The following is an 18,860-nucleotide window of genomic DNA, read 5'->3' on the forward strand; positions in this document are numbered from 1 at the left end:
TAATGATGTAATAACCATTTAATTTGGAGAAAATATTTGAACGAGAATTATTTCGAATTTTAAGCTACGTTAAATTCCTGCATGATTCTGGTAGCCAAAAAGACGAGAACACGGAAACCCATTTAGATGAATGAAAACGAACGACAAGTGGATTACATTGAATCATTTCAATGAATATAGTCATTTTGGAATTGATTACTTAAATAAATGATCAACATTGAATTGTGTGCTTACTTGGAATTTTATTTGAAATTTAAATTTCATTGATTGCATTACTGCTACTTTTCAAATGACCGTTATTTAGGCTTTTCTTTTTATTATATTCTACAAACATTAAAACGCAATGAAATCGAATTAAGTGAATCTTGTTGAGTGATTATGTATTTTTAGTAAATTTTAGTCACATTTTACGACAAAAAATATGATCTTACGACAAATTTACAACCCTTTAAAATTTAGACTAGGGGGGAGACACGGGCTTTAGTGTTGCTAATTTTTCTTAGTTTTTTTAGTAAATCGCATATAACGTGTACGTTGACAGGACCTAATAAGTCATAATTTTTCTTAGTTTTATTTTATTTTTTAGTTTTCTAGTTTGTGTCTACCCCCTAGAGTTTAGAACATAAAAACAAAACAAAACAAAACAAAAAAACCCGACTTATCACAGATGTTTTTTTGAGCTTCAAAAATTTGTAAGTGATAAATGTTTTTTTTAGAGACTTTGTGCATGTGCGGCACATTTTTAACGGTATCGTCATCGTTTGTTTATATTACTACACTAAAATATTATGCATGGGGATAATCACGAATGGTAGATCCTACTAATTTTAATAATACACGCTAGTTCCTCGATAGTTTTCGCTAATTCTACTTTTTTCGTAAATATTTCAACCTATTCTTCCATTTAAAATACACGTTGCAGTGACTTAATATTTTTTATGGACATAGTATATTTAAAGCAGGCTTGTAATTTTTGATTATTGGAAAATATTATATAAACAAAACATGGCTATTTTAAAAGTATGAATCATTTTTTGCTCTTAATATGAACATAATTTTTGAGCAACAAAGAAAATACCAACCGACCTTACAGCCTGCTTCAAAGGCTGCTTCATGTATATTTGCCAGTTATAGATTGATACAATAAAAAATCTAATAATAGCACTTAACATTCAAAAGAATTAGAGTTTCAATTTTTGATAAGTGTGGTCTGAGGTGGTTCAATATCAAAAAATTTCAAAATATTATCTACAAAAAAATAAAATATAAAATAGATTGAATTGACAAAGTTTGCCATGAAGCAGGCCATAAAGATGCATTTTTGCAATCCAATGGTGAATGTGAGTTTTATTTAATTTCATTTTTGAAGAATCATTTGGCTCAAATCACACTTATGCACGGCCTGCTTCGATAATTTAATTTTGTGTAATGTCACACTAGAAAGGTTAGTTGATAATACATTTTTGACCACAGGCTAGATTTATTTTAGATTTTCCCAGATTTTCAGTTTTTATAAGCTAGTTAAATCCCTTTTTTAATATGAAAAATAACCCGTATTCGGATCGTTATGAAATTAAAACCAAACATAAATAAACCAGAGAAATAACGTAATATTTTTCAAATATTTTTGCAACGCTACTATTGGAAAATAAATTAAATTAAATATGGAGATCAATCGAATAAATTTTCATATTTTGTATTGCTTACCTCATTTCAAGAAGACTAATTTAAATGCTTGGTAAAAAAAATGTAAAATTCAAGTTAAAAATGGAAAATTCCCAGTAATAATATGCAATATTGTGTATTGTAAATAGGTTTGATTTTTTCTTATTATAAAACAGGATGGTTAAAAAAATATGCGAATACATTTATTTATTTTTGCAAACTTTATTTTAATTAATTTTTATTGGAAAACTAATGCTAGCCAAAAGCGCACAAGTGGCAAATTTAGACAAAATCGATATGAATAGGGCATTCCATCCGTTTGGTATTGCCGTGTGTATGTGTGAACAAACTGGAGATTTTAAATTGAAAGAAAAAAATTCACAAAATAAAAAAAATTATAGCTGGCGAAAGCAAAACATTCGAAATTAAAATTAATTATAACAGGGCCTATCAATGGAAGGATGTGAAGACTTCAAGTCTCTTTGAGCCAACGGTGGCGCCCCGAATTTCAAAGGGGACGTCAATGTAATTTAACAACTCAAATCGAAACTAAACAGCGCGCCAATTTTAAAACTTGGTGTCATTTCCTCCCATTGGGGCCTATTCTTGAAATTTCAATTAAAACATGAATGTGAACATCGACAAGAAGACTTATCAACTTTTTAAAGACAAAAATCGAATTTTGGCTTTGTTGCTCTGTTGAGTAATGTAGTTGTGAAATAAAGTGTTGGCCCGGGCGGCATACACAAGATTCATCATATATCCATATTTGAATAACTTTTAAAAATCTTTCAAACTTGTTCTTTATAAAAGGTATGTAATTACATTGTTGAAATTAAGGTAAGGACTTTCCTTCTAGGGAGCACTATTACTTTAAAACCTTCAAAACACCATTTAAAGTTATATGAAAGTTCAAGGTGATGCAGGTACAAATTGTCGGCCCTTCTCCGAATTCAATGAATAAACTGATTTTGGAATTGAATAATTAAAGAAAATGATCAACACTGTGTGTGCTTTCTTGGATTTTTATTCGAAAGGACACATTCATTGATTGAACATAGGTAAATGAGTGAATTTTTAAATTTCAAATACCCGTTATTTTTGCCATTCTTCAGCAAATGTCTAGCATCGTTTCTCATTTTCCTTCAAAATTAATTCAGAGCAATGCAAAGTGTTTATGCAAACATGCACACAAAGCACAACATTGAATCACAACATAATATGTAAACAAACTATTGTAATAGATGTAAGTTGTTTGAATAAAGCAGTTAATATCTAGCAATGAAGCTGAACAGTTATTAATTCATTTTACATTTTGGTGCCTCCTGCCAGGATCGAACTAGCGGCCTCTGGTTTACAAAAATTAAAATATCCAAGAATTGATAGGACATACTCTTAATTAAATCTTCTCTTTAAAAAAATGGTACACGCTTCGAAAAAAATTTCCTTGAAAATAATAACTTTGAACTACACTGTAAATTAAAACATGAACCGTATCAAAACGGACTGAAATCGAATTGAGTGTATTTTGTTTGAGTGATAATAAATTTGAGTGAATGTTTAGTAATAATTTACGGCTAAAAAGAGATAGACGATACTACCATTCCATTCTCCAAAAAAAAAACACCGGCACATGGTGCACAATCAAATCGCGCAATTCAATAAAAACATAACAAGCAAACAAAAAACGTGTGTGCAATAGATGAATAAGCCATAGTCGCCTGACGACTTATCACAATTCTTGTTTTTTTGCTCTTCGAAAATGTTTCAGTGACAAATCATCATTTGTTCGGTCTTCTCTTAGTGACTGTATTAGTTTCTGATTTGTGATTTGTTGCATGTGTGTGGTCCGTTTCACTCTGCTTAAGCCTATCTGGATTTTATAATGTGATATTATGTGCTTGGTTTACAGCTTTGTCGGTGAGCTGTGTATCTGTGTGCGGCCACTTGTCTGAATCATCATTCAAGATAATTTCTCTCTCTCTCTCTCTCTCTCTCTCTTTCCTGTTGCTGTTTTTTACTTCTTTTCGTTGGGATTATGTTCCATACGCGTGTGTAAGCGTATTGCTTTCATATGTTTTATAACCATATATATCTCGTTAACGATGCCTTCTCTTTCATCGAACTGTCTCGTTCTCTGTTTATTCTTTTTTTTTTTTCATTCTCCATTCTACGCATTGTACCGTTTTTAACCGCAACGATCACACTACGAATGCATATATAAAGCTTGTATGCTTGAGAACAAAAAATGTTTGTAACAGCACTTCGGCACTCGATTTTACATACATACACTCGTACTTCTTTTCGTTAGAGAGTCATCGATGTTGTTACATATATACGTGTGTATGTGGTTTTTTGTATCATATTTTTGAGTTGCTAATTCAATTTTAGTTTAACAAAAACCGTCGGTCGATACAGACACGATAATCGAACTCAAGTACCAACCACTTTCAGAAATTTATTTGTGTGGCTGAAGCGGTGTTGGTGACCAACTCATTTTAAGATCGAGTTTCTAATTTAATACACTTCTTTATTGTTCGTTCCCAATTCAAACCAATATTATATTTTTTCGTTCTTGATTTCATCGACGTTAAGAAGTGTTCGACCACATAATAAACCCCAAAAAATCGCATAAATCGAAATCAATTTAAAACAGAACGTTAATTTATTTCTAGAAGGTCAACAAGTGAAAGTATTTTTTGTAAAAACAACGGCATCGATATTATCTAATTAACATTTTTAATTTTATTGGCCATTAAGAAGCTCAATTGACGGAATTGTGATAGTTGAGGTAGGTAAATTAATAAATTAATTATACAAAATATATCATAGTTCTTTTTTTTTAAATAAAAACCACTTGATATTTGAAACAGAGCTACAAATCGTAAATCACATAAAAATCTCTGTTGAAATGAAAATTGAGCCGCGCAAACCATAAATGAGAACGAAATGTGGTGAAAATTTTCGATGATTTGTTTTATATTCATGTGGCTTTTATTTTCAATTATATGCCACGACATTGATCGTTGATACTGACATTCAATGGGCTTCGATTGTAAAAATTAAGTAATTGGAACACTATACAAAAGCGATTCAATTAAATCGAATGCATTGATCATGTGCGCCACTATATCCAGTTGGCAACAATCAGCTGCAACTACTCGAACAACACTCTTGTTTTGAGTAACACTGTCAATATGAATATCACGTGTGCGATGCATTGGAAATAAATGATTTCCTCATTTAAATCACTTTTTTTTAAATACCGTTCCGTATTATCAGGGGCACCGATTATAAGTGGGCAAGTACTGAAAAGTCTTGCACCTCTCCCGTGCACAATTTCGCACCTAGAAATATTTAAAGCATTCCGTTGGACGAAGGTATTGACGAAATGTATGTGTATTGCTTTTTTAAATTTTGATATGTGCAAAATTGTGGGTAGGAGAGCGAAAAATGTGAATGCATGTATTTTGCATAGAAATAACACGTATTGTTGTTCTATGGGTTTTCGTGACCTGTGTCATTTCACACTAACTATAATTAATAACGAATATAGAAATATGGTCATTGTGAACTGTTTCGAGTAAAAGTGTGTATGTATACATGCGTGTGCGTTTCCTTTTCTCGCGGAATGCCGATAAAATACGCGCTATCAGCGTTGGTTTTTACTACGACCAATAATTTCGCTGGGGTCGAAAGCTGCGAGAAAAAAAAACGCTTCCCACATTTCTTCGGTCATGTGATTTTTTCGCGATTTGCTAACTGATAATAGATATCATTTTAACAAAATTCCCCAAAGCGTATACGAATTAAACACTTTGAAATGGTCGACTACCTCAAAAAAAGGAACACACTTTTTTTATTCGATCATAATCTCGATTGTTTTTGATTTTATGCATCATTGCGACAACATCAAATGCGTTTAATCGGTCAATATGGACATTTCCGTTGAATATATTTGATATTGATGTATATTTGTGAGCACAAAGTGTTTATTCATAACTACGTCACGGGTGGCATTTAATTATAAAACAGATGTGACCCTTCTGATTTTCATCTCACTTATGGATGCCAGTAAGTGTTCAAAACACCCAGACACCGACTGACATACTAACAAAACAAGTTACTTTTTTGTAATTGATCTTTAACGCTTTGATGCTACCGAATAAATCACAGCTCCAAGCAATTCCATATCTTTAAATGTCACCTTACGTCTTAAAATAGTTTGCATCGCAAGAGCTATATTTGTAATCTTTGATGCAGTCAAAGTGGAAGGACTCTCTATCGCTTGCTTTCTGGTGAAAAATTCAATGTTGAAAATTAGAAAAACAAAGAAAGGAAGCGAAAGTGGCAGTGATTCTGTACTGAATCGAAGCTATTTTTATAGACTGATAAAAACTGAGTCTGATGTCTTATCATAGATTATTATTGACGTTGCGACAAAGTTTCATTTCACAAAGACAAGAGAAAAAAAAAAGAACTCCGCTAAATGCGGTAAACAATTTGTCACATAGTAAATTTTAATCGATGGTCATAAAAAAAATTGCATCATAAAAACTTGTCAATTATCAGCAGAGAGTGTGCATACATCCAATTTTTCTGTGTTTCGTGTTTATACATGCGACTGATTTGTAATCAAAGATTTATTCAAAAGAAAATCGTTTGATATTTTGTAAAATCGCTTTGTGGTCGAACCTTAGAACATGATCTGAGTATAAAATCGCAATAAAAACTTTTATTATAGGTTAGTGCTTGTGTGAACGAGTGAGTCTTGAGACGAAGCAGTTGAATCTTGTGCAACGACATTCAAAATGGATGAGAAACCAACGAAGCATCAATTTGTGCATATACCACCTGTGGAAGAGACCGAAGACAATAATCGGTTTAATGAGAACGGCAGTGAAAATGATGCGGACGAAACGGTACCACCACTGGGACTAACCGGCAAAGCAGTATGCATGCAAGTATGTAAATTCCACTTTTTGCAATGATTTTTATTTCTCTTCTCTATTTCGGTGGCAAAAGACAGAAAAATAACCCAGACTGTATTGTTCACATCGTTGAATTTAAATGTGCTCAACATCCTTTGTTCGGATCATTAAACATTGTATACACATACAGATAAAAAATAAAATTGTTCGCCATTTCATGTGTCCTCTATTCTATCCATCATTTGTGAACTTTTCGCATCTCTCAAGTGGATGGTTTTCTTTGAAAGAAAGCAATTTATTCATGGTCGAAGTGGTTGCCGTCACCGAAAGCCGATACTTGACTGCAATTGGTTGTGTCATTCAATCAATATTAATTCCGAGAAAAATGCATCTCTTCATCGGCCCTATTGTAATTTTTGATTGACAGTTTCATCACAATTATAATTTCAATCAATAAGAAAAGCGAATGGTTGAAATTTGTTGTGTAGAATTTGCGATTAACCCAACGACATAATTGAATAGCATTCCACTTGAATAGAATGCCAAAAATAATCTCATCATTTAATTACTTTTGATAACATTTTTGTTTGTTTTATTTTTTGTAGCTGTCAATGAGTTTGTTAGCAAATTTCTCAATTTTATCATCGGGCATGGCTCTAGGCTTTCCGGCAATAACATATGAAAGTTTGACGAGAGAATCGGATCCGATGTCCTTGACGAGCGATCAGGCATCATGGTTTGGTGAGTTTTAACCTTCACACTGAAAATAAGTCGATGACAAAAAATACGATTACATAAAATGGGCAAATGATTTTTATTATATACACATGTATATTTTAAACATTTTTATCGATTCGTTTGAATTAAAATTAAAATAATCGAAAAAATTAAACAAAAAATGACCCTTGGAGGAAAAAGAAAAAAAATTGCGCACACGAAATCATTCGATAAAGACAATGTTGGGTTGTTCTTGCCGTTATCTTTTTTTTTTTTTGATTATTCACTATCTATCTCCCCCCATGATGATGATTAAATGCTCACACTTGAAGCTACCAAGTTCAGATCGACTTGATGTAGCCGCTCTTCTTTTGTGACAACCTCAATGAAAACACAGACACACAATTTTGTATGGGTGATTTTTCGGCATTTTTCACTCGAATGCTTTTCGTCTCCTTCTTTCATTCAATTACTGTCGTCTTCTTCGAAAGCCGAATTCGGTAAAAGCGAAATAATTGGCTAGAATATTCAAAAATTTACCTTATTCTAGAGAAATGTAGAAAAGTCTTCGAAAATTAGAAATTCATTTACTTAATAGAAAAGGTCAGAACGAATAAAATACATACATAGAAAAACCGAATAAATCCAAATCAAGTTTTGACTCAAAAAAGTAAACATCATTCGAAAAGTATCAAAAATTCATCTTTTTGCAGTGTAATTTCGATTTGAGAATTGGCAAATGTGAACATATTTAGATGAAAGGCAAAGGTCCCTATTTTTTTTGTTTATTTAAAAATGAGAGACATGGAAACAAAATATTATGGTTTCGTTGGTTGTTGAACATACATTAGTGGCATAGGTCTGAGCGTTATGCCCGATAACACAATTTTTTGGCTAATTTTCACTTTTTGTTTATATTTTTTCAAGTACGAACCGGTATAAAGTATTTTGATCATTTTTGTTAAGAACACACTACATATATCATATTCTGCAATAAAAAAAAATCTCAAAATTTTAATGTAAAGAATTGAAATAGAGATAATTTGGTTAAAATCTTGGACATGCTTTGATAAACATTTCAATGAATTGCATCGGATTGAAGAGTCATGTGTTTTAAAAGCATAAAATGTGAATCTTCAATCCTGTTGAGCTAAATTTGCTCGAAATAATTTGTCTTGAACTTGATATCATTTTCTAATCAACAAAATGCGATTTGTTGCCGTGCCGAACATTAAATTTTTAATCTTGTATCTTTACTTTGGTAGACTCATTTCCATTTGCAATGTTTGTCGGCTACTTAACGCGTATCCAATTAATTTTCTTATCCAAAATGAGTTTTTACTAATATTCAAACCAACAGTGACAATATGGTAACGAAGACAATGTTGACAATATATTTTTTTTCGCTCTTTTCACTGTCTCATTTATAGACAGAGTACCGTCTCAAGTATCAAATTATATGTTATAGTTTCACATGATCTAATAAAGGATATTCACAAACCGCATCCATCACACAACAACAAAATGATTGCTATTCATGTAAGGCAAACGAAGAAAACATTGTCATAGAAAAACGACACGTTAATGGGAAGGGAACACAAAAGAGAGCAAAGAACTGACGGAAAAGAAAGCAAACAAGTTGTCAAGTTGAAGAAGATTTTATGATTGCCAACGATACACTGTATGTTTAGATAGTTAAGTAAGTGTTTCGTAAAGGGAGAAGAGAAAAAGAGCGTTCGTCAACAACAAGAGACATCTAATTAAAATGGTGGAATATGGCAAGTGAAGTGCTTATTTTGTTTGACGCAATATTTTCATAGAAATGAATGGAAAGGTAGAGAGATGGGGCCCCCCCCCCCGCTTGGTGTAGGGAGAGATGGCGGTGGTATAAACACGGAGATAAACAAGTAGTAAAAGAGCAAAATTATTATCAAAAGTGGCATTTTAGACGAAAAAAGACCATTCCTAGAAAATTGAAGGAAAATATGTTTACGCGCAAATTAACTAGTGTCATAATTGAAATTAACGGTGTGTCGTATAAAATCGAATAAGGAGTTTATAAATTCATTGGACCGACCGAGTTCATCTAAAACTGGGTGTGCAAAAGAAAATCATAAATTAATTGATGATTTCAAGCAATAAAATTCCGTCCTCAAATAAATGAGATTAGTTTCACTTTCGATCGAAAGACGCCATAAAAACCCTAATAAAATCTTATTTTATTTGGTAGAAAATGTATTGCATAACACGAGATCGACACTGAGTCACATGGATTATTTTTAATGCATTCCATTCCGCTGAGTTATCAGTTCCTCGTTTGAATCGCGTTCATTTAAAATAACAATAACAAATGAACGAGACTTTTGATAAACACCGAAATTATGAGCAAATTATTCATATAAATTAAACAACAAACGGCACATCACTTGCATCGGCTGTAAAACTAGATTTTCAGAATTATACGATTTAAATCGTAAATAGAGCAAATAATTGCGAGACTATTGATGTCATGACAGCTATGTTTATCAGCAATAAAATGCAAGAAGAAAATTACGAGAAAAAAAAACTCATCTAAATACTAAAGAAATCAAATGAAACGCGTCGAACGCATTCATTTTAGAAATCAGGCAAACAAAGTAAAAACGAAACGAAAACTGCAATCAGCAAAATACACGCTGAAATCTGCATCATCAAATTGTACGCCAGCGATTAGACAGCAATTATCTCCCAAGCAAGCACATGAAACTCTCAAGTGAAGCTTACTTCAGCTGAACGATGAAAAAAAAAAATAGAAATGTAATCGCACATTTTATTAGAAATAAACTTTATTATCGCTGATTGAGTGAGTACATGGGGCGAATCGTGTATACATGGACTGCGGTATATCGCACTGATGGGGGCTCATAATCGCATTCACATTCATTCTTTATTTATTAATTTTCTCTCACACTGCGGATCGCATGTCGACTCAAATCTCAAACAACCGACCAAACTAATCGATTGATGCAGTGACAAAGATCAATCACAGCCCTGCCAATATTTTTATATATAAATTTTATTATCGATTTAATAAACTAAAATAAAGGACACAGAACACACAAATGAACACAGAAGCACCTTAAAAATAGGTTTTGCAATGACTTGCCGTATTATTTATTATATTATTCACAAATATTTAAATTGATTCTTTATCTCGCATGAACTCGAAAAATTGACAAATAACTATGTTATTCAAAACTGATTCGAATCGATCAACGACAACTTATTTCGAAAATAATAAAAACGAACGTTTTTTTCACACACGCACTTCTATCTCGATCTCTTTCTCGGTGTCTCTATTCTATTTCTACTGTTGTTATATCTCTCAAGTTCTTTTTTTCATCGAAAATCTTTTGTCGAAAATTGTTGATCAAATGATGATTGCAATTCAGTCAATATTTACAATGGAAAAATTCCCATTATTTTTCGGCTCGTATGATTTACCTGATTTGATTTGCCCTATTTGACGTGTTGACGCGGAAATTTCCGGTGTCAATAATAGAATTCATTGTGCATACGGTTCAATGTTGTATTTTCAAGTTGACAAGTGTCAATAAGAAGGAAGCGCGCACAACAAATGTCGCCGATGAACGAGCAGCAAGCGTGCAGGCAAGCGCGTTCAATTGAAGAAATAAATTAATTAATCTCGGGCAAAATGATTGTTTTATTTGCACCATCGATCGTATCAATTTCAATTTTCTATTGCCTTTACATTGGCCGCAAACACTAGACACAGTGGGAACAGAATAAATAGAGAGAAAGAGAGAGAGCGAAAGAGATTGATATCAAAACTAACGCACCAAAAACTGTCGAAGGAAAGAGTGGGAGTTTCCACTATCCAGACCGTAGAAAAACAAATATTCCGAATCAATGGATGCTTTGAATCTCGTTTTTGATATTTGTTTTCGCCGCTCTCGACTATAGTGCTCACTTCAATTGCCTTTTGTTTCTCGTTGATTTTGCTTTTTGCTCGATCGTTGAACAAATTCCATTAAAAATTCGATGATGTGATAAATAAACTTGTTTTGATTGATTTTAATTGGAAATGATTTGTGCCGTGATCAGATGTAATTCACCATTCCAATTCATTTATGTAGTATTTTGTTTTGTTTCATTTATTTGCAGCTTCCATTAATGCTTTTTCATGTCCGATTGGTGGTTTGCTGTGTTCTTTCGTATTGGATAAGTATGGTCGTAAGAAAACACTATACACGATAAACCTGTTGTCGGTAATTTCGTGGTTGATAATGGCCATGGCAAGCAGTGTCGATAAAGAATTGATGTTCATTCAACTGTTGGTGGCACGTTTTATAATTGGCATTTGTATTGGTTTATCGAGTTCACCTTCGGCCGTCTATTCAGCCGAAATTGCACATCCATCGCTAAGAGGTCGAATTTCGGTTATTACGTCATTGGCCATTGGATTGGGCATTCTACTCATTTACATCTTGGGATATTTTATACCGGTAAGAGTTTTTGCACATTTTTTTCTTTAAACAAATACACCTTTGCTATGCCGAGATTCACCATCTACCATGACCAGGTTTCGTCATGAACGAGATGCACTAAGATTGATATTTTGATTTTTCTTCAAAATTTATTTCGAATATTCGATTATTTTTTTTTTGATGACATTTTTACTCACAAACCGTAAATTGTTCAAAACTTCAAATGAATTTTGGTTTAAAAAAAAATCATCCCACGGCAATAAAATAATTTCAAAATCAATATCCTCCTCTTCTACATTTAGACGAATTGGCGTTTGGTGAGTGGTATAAGCTGTGCCATTTGTGTGGTCGCATTAGCGCTTCTGATACCCATTCCAGGTACTATTTATTTATTTATATCTTAAATATCTTATTATTTATTTATTTATATCTTATTATTTCAGAAACACCCACGTGGTTGGCAAGTAAGGGTCGGACGGCTAAGGCTGAAAAAAGTTTGCGCATATTCAAAGGGTTACCACGAAAAGGTAAAGCATATACAACCTCTCCAAATACACGTGACGCAAATATTTTCAACCATTTCTTCTTATTTCTTTTCGTGTTTGTTTTGATGTTACAGGTAGTTTTATCAATCCTGAATTGCAAGATGAAATCGATATGTTGGTAATGCACAGTGAAAGTCGACATGCAATGAAAAATGAACGTTTGATGACAAATTTATTGAAACCGGAAGTATACCGGCCCACATTGATAATTATTGGATTTTTTGCATTCCAACAATTGTCCGGTATTTTTGTGGTTGTTGTGTATGCGGCAAAATTCACCACCGAAGTTGGCATAAACATGGATCCATTTTTGTGTGTTGTATTTATTGGTGTGGTTCGTGTTGTGGCCGGTATCATAATTGGTTTGTCGTTAGACTATTTAGGTCGTCGACCGCCAACAATTTACTCATCCATTTTGATGGCAGTATGCATGTATGGTTTGGTTATTAACAAACAATTTGAATTGGTCGAACGATACGAATGGATTCCAGCGGTGCTACCAACAATTTTAATACTTACATATATATTTACCTCAACATTGGTAAGTCCATTCTACTTACGTTCTTTTTTAATATCTTATACTTATGTATAATACATTTTTAGGGTCTACTCACGATTCCATTTGTGATGAACGCAGAGATTTTTCCACAAAAATATCGCGGTTTTTGTACGGGAATTACGATAGCCGCCACCTATTCAATTTGCTTTGTTTGCGTTAAACTCTATCCGACGATGATTACAGCATGGGGCAGCTCAAATGTTTGTCTATTTTATGGTACCTGTTCATTGATTAGCATTTTCTATGTAATATTTATTGTACCAGAAACAAAAGGCAAAACATTGGCCGAAATTGAAAATATGTTCAAATCCCACTATGCTGGCAACATTCAAAAAGTCGGATCATTGGCTTAGAGTGAATGCAAAAACAATTTTGAAATAAGAAATTTCAATTGAAATGCACAAACCAAAACTAATTTGAGACAAAAAAAAAATAAGAATATTTATGGCCAACTTAGGAAAAAAAAACATAGAATTAAATAAAACGGTTCATTATTGTGTATGTTTGATTGAGTGAGAGCACGTTGTAGTACTTAACGTCCTGAAATACAAACCGAACAGTAGAAATGATAGCATGCACACAGTGTTCTATGCGTTAATCGAAATTGATTGAATACGATCTCATCATTTGACACACCGATCATTTTAGATTTGATGTGTGGTATAATTTAAATTCAATCAGACGCAAAAAACAAACCAAATGGACCGGATAGGATGTGGAATTGAAAAGTGTAGGATATCAGGAAAACGGGAAACATATAGAATATAGAAAAAACGGATTCCAATTTCGTTTATTGCCGTGTGCATTCAAACATCTTTCGGCATTAGTGTTACATTTTTGAAGGGCAACAAATTTTATTCAGTTTTTTTGTAAATTTGTCGTATGTTGTGTCACTGTGATAGATTCGAGATCAACCATATTTTTTTTTTTTTGAATTCACATTCAAACGATCACATTTTTTCCCAATCAAAATCAATAACACTTGACGAAAAACTAAAGAAGTATGTCGATTTTTATGAAATATATGTTTTTAAATCTCAAAATAATCAATAAAAAAATATTTCTAAATGTCACTAAGTTTGCGTGTAATTTCTTATTTTTATTTTTCATTTTACAGTAGTACAATGGCACTTCTCGCTGATAACGGTAATTTCTTAGAAAATTCTTCAAATCAATAATCATGCTTCGTGCGTAAAGTTTATCCAAGTCAAAAACCCAAATTGAAACGTTTGCCCACCAAATCACATCCAACGATTTCACTTTTCGAATAGTTCAAGCTTCAAGTTGCCCCTAGCTCAGAAAGCATTATATAGATGGAGCCACAAATGTATAAGCGATCACAACGAAAAAGCGATAAAGTTCAAACGTTTTGTTGCCGGACTTTAAACAAAAAGGTGAATGTTGACATAAACGTATGTCGTTGATACACGGTTGCAAACTGTCAATGTCACATTTACGTCAAAACAATGTTCGAAAATATTTCATATCGACCGCATTTGTACACAGTAAACGTGTTTCAAAGAAGAGAATAAATAATCGGCAAATTTTCTTTAATCAAAAAACATAATAGGTTTCAGTAAGAAAGTTCGTTAACTTAAAAGAAAAATAAAACAAACAACGACAACTAGAGTGTTTCTGTTGGTATTGAATGCGCTTGAGCAACAATACAACTTTCTCCATCGTTTATGTCATAGCCATCGTGTTGCGGTGTGTGTGCATGTGTATATTTGCGATACTGAATTATATGGAAAATGTGCCAGAAGCGCCGACACATGCTCAGAATCAAGAACAATACACAACATAGCACAGAAGTGAATAAAACAAAAACACAGTGAAACAGTTTTCGTTGTCTTCTTCTTCCATTTATTGTGTGTGCATGTCCAAATTGGCGAATCGAATTTTCTCTGGCGTATTGTGCACGAGTGAAAAATAAACCGACAAACAAAAACAGAATCAAATGTGCGTTTAGCGAAGGAGGTTCATTTCATTTGCCCGTAGTGCTGTTCCTGTTACTGCTACTTCTTTTCACATATACACATACTCCTCGAGACACAATACATTCTCTTTGGTTTTTTTTAAGATTTTTATTGTTTGAATTTTGTGTCCCCGATTCATATGTAATACGACTTACTTACTTTACGTTTTATATTCGCGTGTGTCTTTTGTCACCGCTTGGCAAAGATTTTGAGCTCATCACATACACTCTGACAACCATCATTCGAAAAATCATCGTAGTGGCGGTAGATGGTTCAACAGCCCCCGCGCTCGCGCGTCAAAACAAACCATCAATGAAAACAATCAACATCTATATATAAACATCAATCGACAACGGCAACAATTTCCATTCACAAATTCAACACTCGTTCGGCAATCAACTTTGTCCGAATACAAATTACAAAGACACTTTTCACAACTGGTTTCAAATTCGATAAAAACTTGGACACACCAACTGAAGTTGGAAATGTAGAGCAGAAAGTTAGTGATTCTTAGAAGAAAAAAATATTTTTTTTTAAATATCTAATAAACGAACAAAAAAGTGAGTGTTGTGCAAAAGCTCTTTGACACAAATTATGCCCAAAAAGGCGGTGGAATTGATATTGTGATTAAGTCAATAAATAAACAAAGTCATTAAACGAAGTCACGAACTTAAAACAAAACCAATAAATTACTAGCAGAAATACAAAAAAAAACTTTCGGCACCACATTAATTATTTAAAATTTAAAATTAAAAAAAATCGAGTTCTTCAACAAATTAGTCACACATCGATGGTAAATTTATGTGAACAATAGAATCAATAAATAAAATGATTTAAATAATATTTGCAAATGAAAGTGATATAGATACGTAAAACATATCGGTTTTAATCGAAAAAAATCGGCATTTTCCGAATTGAATATCATAGATTTCGGGAACACCTTCCCAAAAGCATACAGAAAGCGGAAAAACCATTTGCGGCAATTTAATTGAATTTCGAATTGATAATTTTCATATTAATTTTGTGCTGAATTGTGATTTTCTTCATAGTATTCGGTGTATTGGCAGCTGTGACACCGATTTTGTTTGTGTGTAAATGTTTTTTGGCTGTGTGCCGAAATAATTGAGAGAAATACACACAACAAGATAGAGAGACACTGACTTTTTCCTCGTTTTCATCATCTTCATTGTGTTCAGTGTGTGATATTTCGGGTGTCTGGCAGTGCGCGCTTTGACTCTCTCTCTCTTTTACTCGGTTTCTATTTACATTGTGCAATATGCACACTGCAGTGAACGCGGCTGTTGTGCATATTTTTGTTCCCATTCGGTTCCTGTGTTGCATCGCATGAATAGTATGCGTACGCACGTGTAAAAAGCTTTTGATGCGATAGTTTGTGTTGTGTAGTTTTGTTTTTCTAGTCGTTCAGAGTCGTCACCGTTGTTACTGTTGTTGTTTGTCGGTTTATTCATCGAACATTAGTTTTGTGGATCGATTAGACAGACGGTGTATGAAGAGATGCTTGAAAATTGGTGATGCATTTTTGGTCACCACAATACACCAAATGAATTAAAGTAAACAAAAAGAGACAACATTTTGGGGAGCGTAAAAATCAATCGAATTTTCAAGGAAATCGCGACAGGCACAACAGTAAATAATAGTAAACCAAATTTTCACCGATTACACCCACGCGTAAAATTTCAACACAGAAATTTCAATTGAATTAAGCGAATTTCGATGAATAATTGCATTTGAACGAACACGAGCAGAGAAAAACGATCAAAACCGAACAACAACAGAATATTTTTGGTGCGCATTACATCTTTGCAGTAATACGATTCCAATAACAGCAACACACCGAAAGCAACCGACAACAATAGTTTTTGGACGAAAATATATAGACACAGTTCGTGAACTCGAAAACGGAAACTTTTTTAATATAGATGCATGTGCACACAGACACAAACATTGTAATGAACACCTTTCTAATGAACATAAAAAATAAATAAATTAATTATATAGATAGTTGTCACAATAACCACATAATCATCGTTTATTATAGAAAAAGTTTTGAGACACAAAAAAAACGAGAATTGAACAATCAAAACAAACACATTTTCAAAATCAATCAAAAACGAATATACAAACTGGAAAAGGCAATTTAGACGAACAACAGCAAAATACAAAAAAAAAATTGTTAAAATGTCGAACGATGCTAATCTAATACTGTTTCCAAAAATTACGGAATGTAGCTATATCAGTTGCTATTGGTAAGTAAACACGCAACAATATTACGCTTTTGTTTTTCTTTCTTCTTTGTTTTTACATTTTGTTTTGTATGTGTTTCTCAGCGCCACTTTGAGAAATGAGACTCATGATGTTCGTGTCACGAACGGAATGCACACTTGATTGCATTTTTCATTTTGTAGCGATTGAATCAATTTCATAAAAATTCATACGGGAAATATATATGGGGTGAGAGGTGGGGCGGAATGGTGGGTTTGGTTTTGCTGTCGAATATAAATTGTTTGTATTTAACCAGGTATCCACTTAATTGAACAACAAAATCTGCACGCGCACACGCAACCCCAAATATATGCATATTCATGGGCACGTTTTTTTTATCGGTCTGAAACGCATTGTTCTTGTATTTTAATTAATGCTCATTTTATTTAAAACATATTTTGTGGCGCAATGATTGAAAATAAAAAACAACAACAACCAAAAACAGCAACAGCATTTTGAGAAGCACCAAAGCGTGTTGACCTTTCCACTGAATGAAAAGAAAGAACCAAAGAGACACACGCGCGCAGTCATGATCTAGATATTATAAAAAATGCACAGAGGAAAACTGAATTCACTTCCGTTCTGAATTAAATTATTGCAACCTTTTTCGTATAGGATTTTTTTTTTTTCGAATAATCTTTGCAAAAATAGTAGGGTTCTTTTGGGTTTAAATGTGACATGCACAAAATTGGTAAGAAAGAGAGAATGTACGGTCTAAAAATAAATATTTAAATAGGCAGAGAAGTGAATAGAGAAAGAGATAGGATAAAAAGAGAAAAGAAGTGAAATGGAGAACTAAAAATGTGAAAAAATAGGAAAAAGCCATTTCATCCACTTTTAATAATAATAATAATATCCAGTTGTTAAACATATAACTATTAACAGTAAAATGGGTATATTGAAGCGTGCAACATTTTGCATTTCGTGACAATCGAAACCTAATTTTTGTTTCTCGTTGTGTCTTTCGAATCCATTATAAAATGCGCTGGTTGTTTTTTATTGCGACCATGTCGCTCATCGTTGCGCTAAATCATACCAAATGGTTTTAAAAGCGATTTGCATCAAAAACATTTCAATCAAATGAAAACTGAAAACAGTGGTGAATTAAACTATGATAATAATGAGAGTATAAGTGTTTGTCCTAAATACCGCCATGTATAAAATTTTGATCGAATTTCGAGTCCCACAAATGGTCAATTTTTCTATAGCATTGAATTACACACAATACGTTTCGTATTAATCAAAACAACATTTGTAAACATTCAGTGGCAACAGCATACCGTACAAACACCACATTCCATCCATCTGTACTATGTTTTAACGAACGCTTAATCTTGAACGTAAATAATATCTCACTCATTTTGAAGGTTCTCTTTCTTCTATGCTTCTTATCCCTTCGGAAAATGGGTTGCGGTTTGGCTCTGTTTCAAATTCGATCAGATTTTATCATTGTTATATGGAAACATTTCAGTCATCGACCAAATAATAAATCATACAAAACGGATTATTATTTTAATTATTTCAATCGCAAACGCGCTACCGAAGCGAAATCGCAATTATGAAACATTTTGTCCGGTATAATGTTCGCCTCATAATCATTGCCATGCACAAGCCACACACTCCATTGTTTATCCATGGTAATTCGCGTGTCATGGGAAATCGAAGGGAATTAGATCGAAAAAGATGACAAAATAAGA

The 18,860-nt window shown here is 33.0% G+C and overlaps 2 protein-coding genes across 5 annotated transcripts in view; both read left to right on the plus strand.

Moving 5' to 3' along the window:
• The first annotated feature begins 4,031 nt into the window (after positions 1-4,031).
• LOC116338557 (facilitated trehalose transporter Tret1-like) lies at positions 4,032-13,337 on the plus strand. 2 transcript variants are annotated; one of them, XM_031763918.1, is made up of 8 exons: positions 4,032-4,460; positions 6,410-6,629; positions 7,202-7,337; positions 11,478-11,818; positions 12,103-12,178; positions 12,244-12,327; positions 12,420-12,886; positions 12,949-13,337. In XM_031763918.1, exons 2-8 carry the CDS (start codon positions 6,477-6,479, stop codon positions 13,255-13,257), a joined length of 1,566 nt encoding a protein of 521 aa, XP_031619778.1. In that variant the 5' UTR covers positions 4,032-4,460; positions 6,410-6,476; the 3' UTR covers positions 13,258-13,337. The 2 variants fall into 2 exon arrangements, with proteins under 2 accessions (XP_031619778.1, XP_031619771.1); XM_031763911.1 differs by having other exon boundaries at positions 4,032-4,456.
• A 1,071-nt stretch (positions 13,338-14,408) lies between these two features.
• LOC116338573 (protein N-terminal glutamine amidohydrolase) overlaps positions 14,409-18,860 on the plus strand; it is a 69,045-nt gene continuing 64,593 nt past the window's right edge. For 2 of the 3 annotated variants that reach the window (XR_004200907.1, XM_031763935.1), the window contains exon 1: positions 14,409-17,147. Coding sequence is in view for 1 of the 3 variants with exons in the window: in XM_031763935.1 (XP_031619795.1) it covers positions 17,080-17,147 (68 nt within the window). In the remaining 2 variants the exon portion in view is untranslated. The remainder of the gene's footprint in view (positions 17,148-18,860) is intronic. The other variant, XR_004200906.1, reaches the window with a different exon arrangement.

The sequence above is a fragment of the Contarinia nasturtii genome, unplaced genomic scaffold (genome assembly GCF_009176525.2).
Source record: "Contarinia nasturtii isolate CC-2019 unplaced genomic scaffold, AAFC_CNas_1.1 Cnas_scaffold_78, whole genome shotgun sequence".
Taxonomy (NCBI): domain Eukaryota; kingdom Metazoa; phylum Arthropoda; class Insecta; order Diptera; family Cecidomyiidae; genus Contarinia; species Contarinia nasturtii.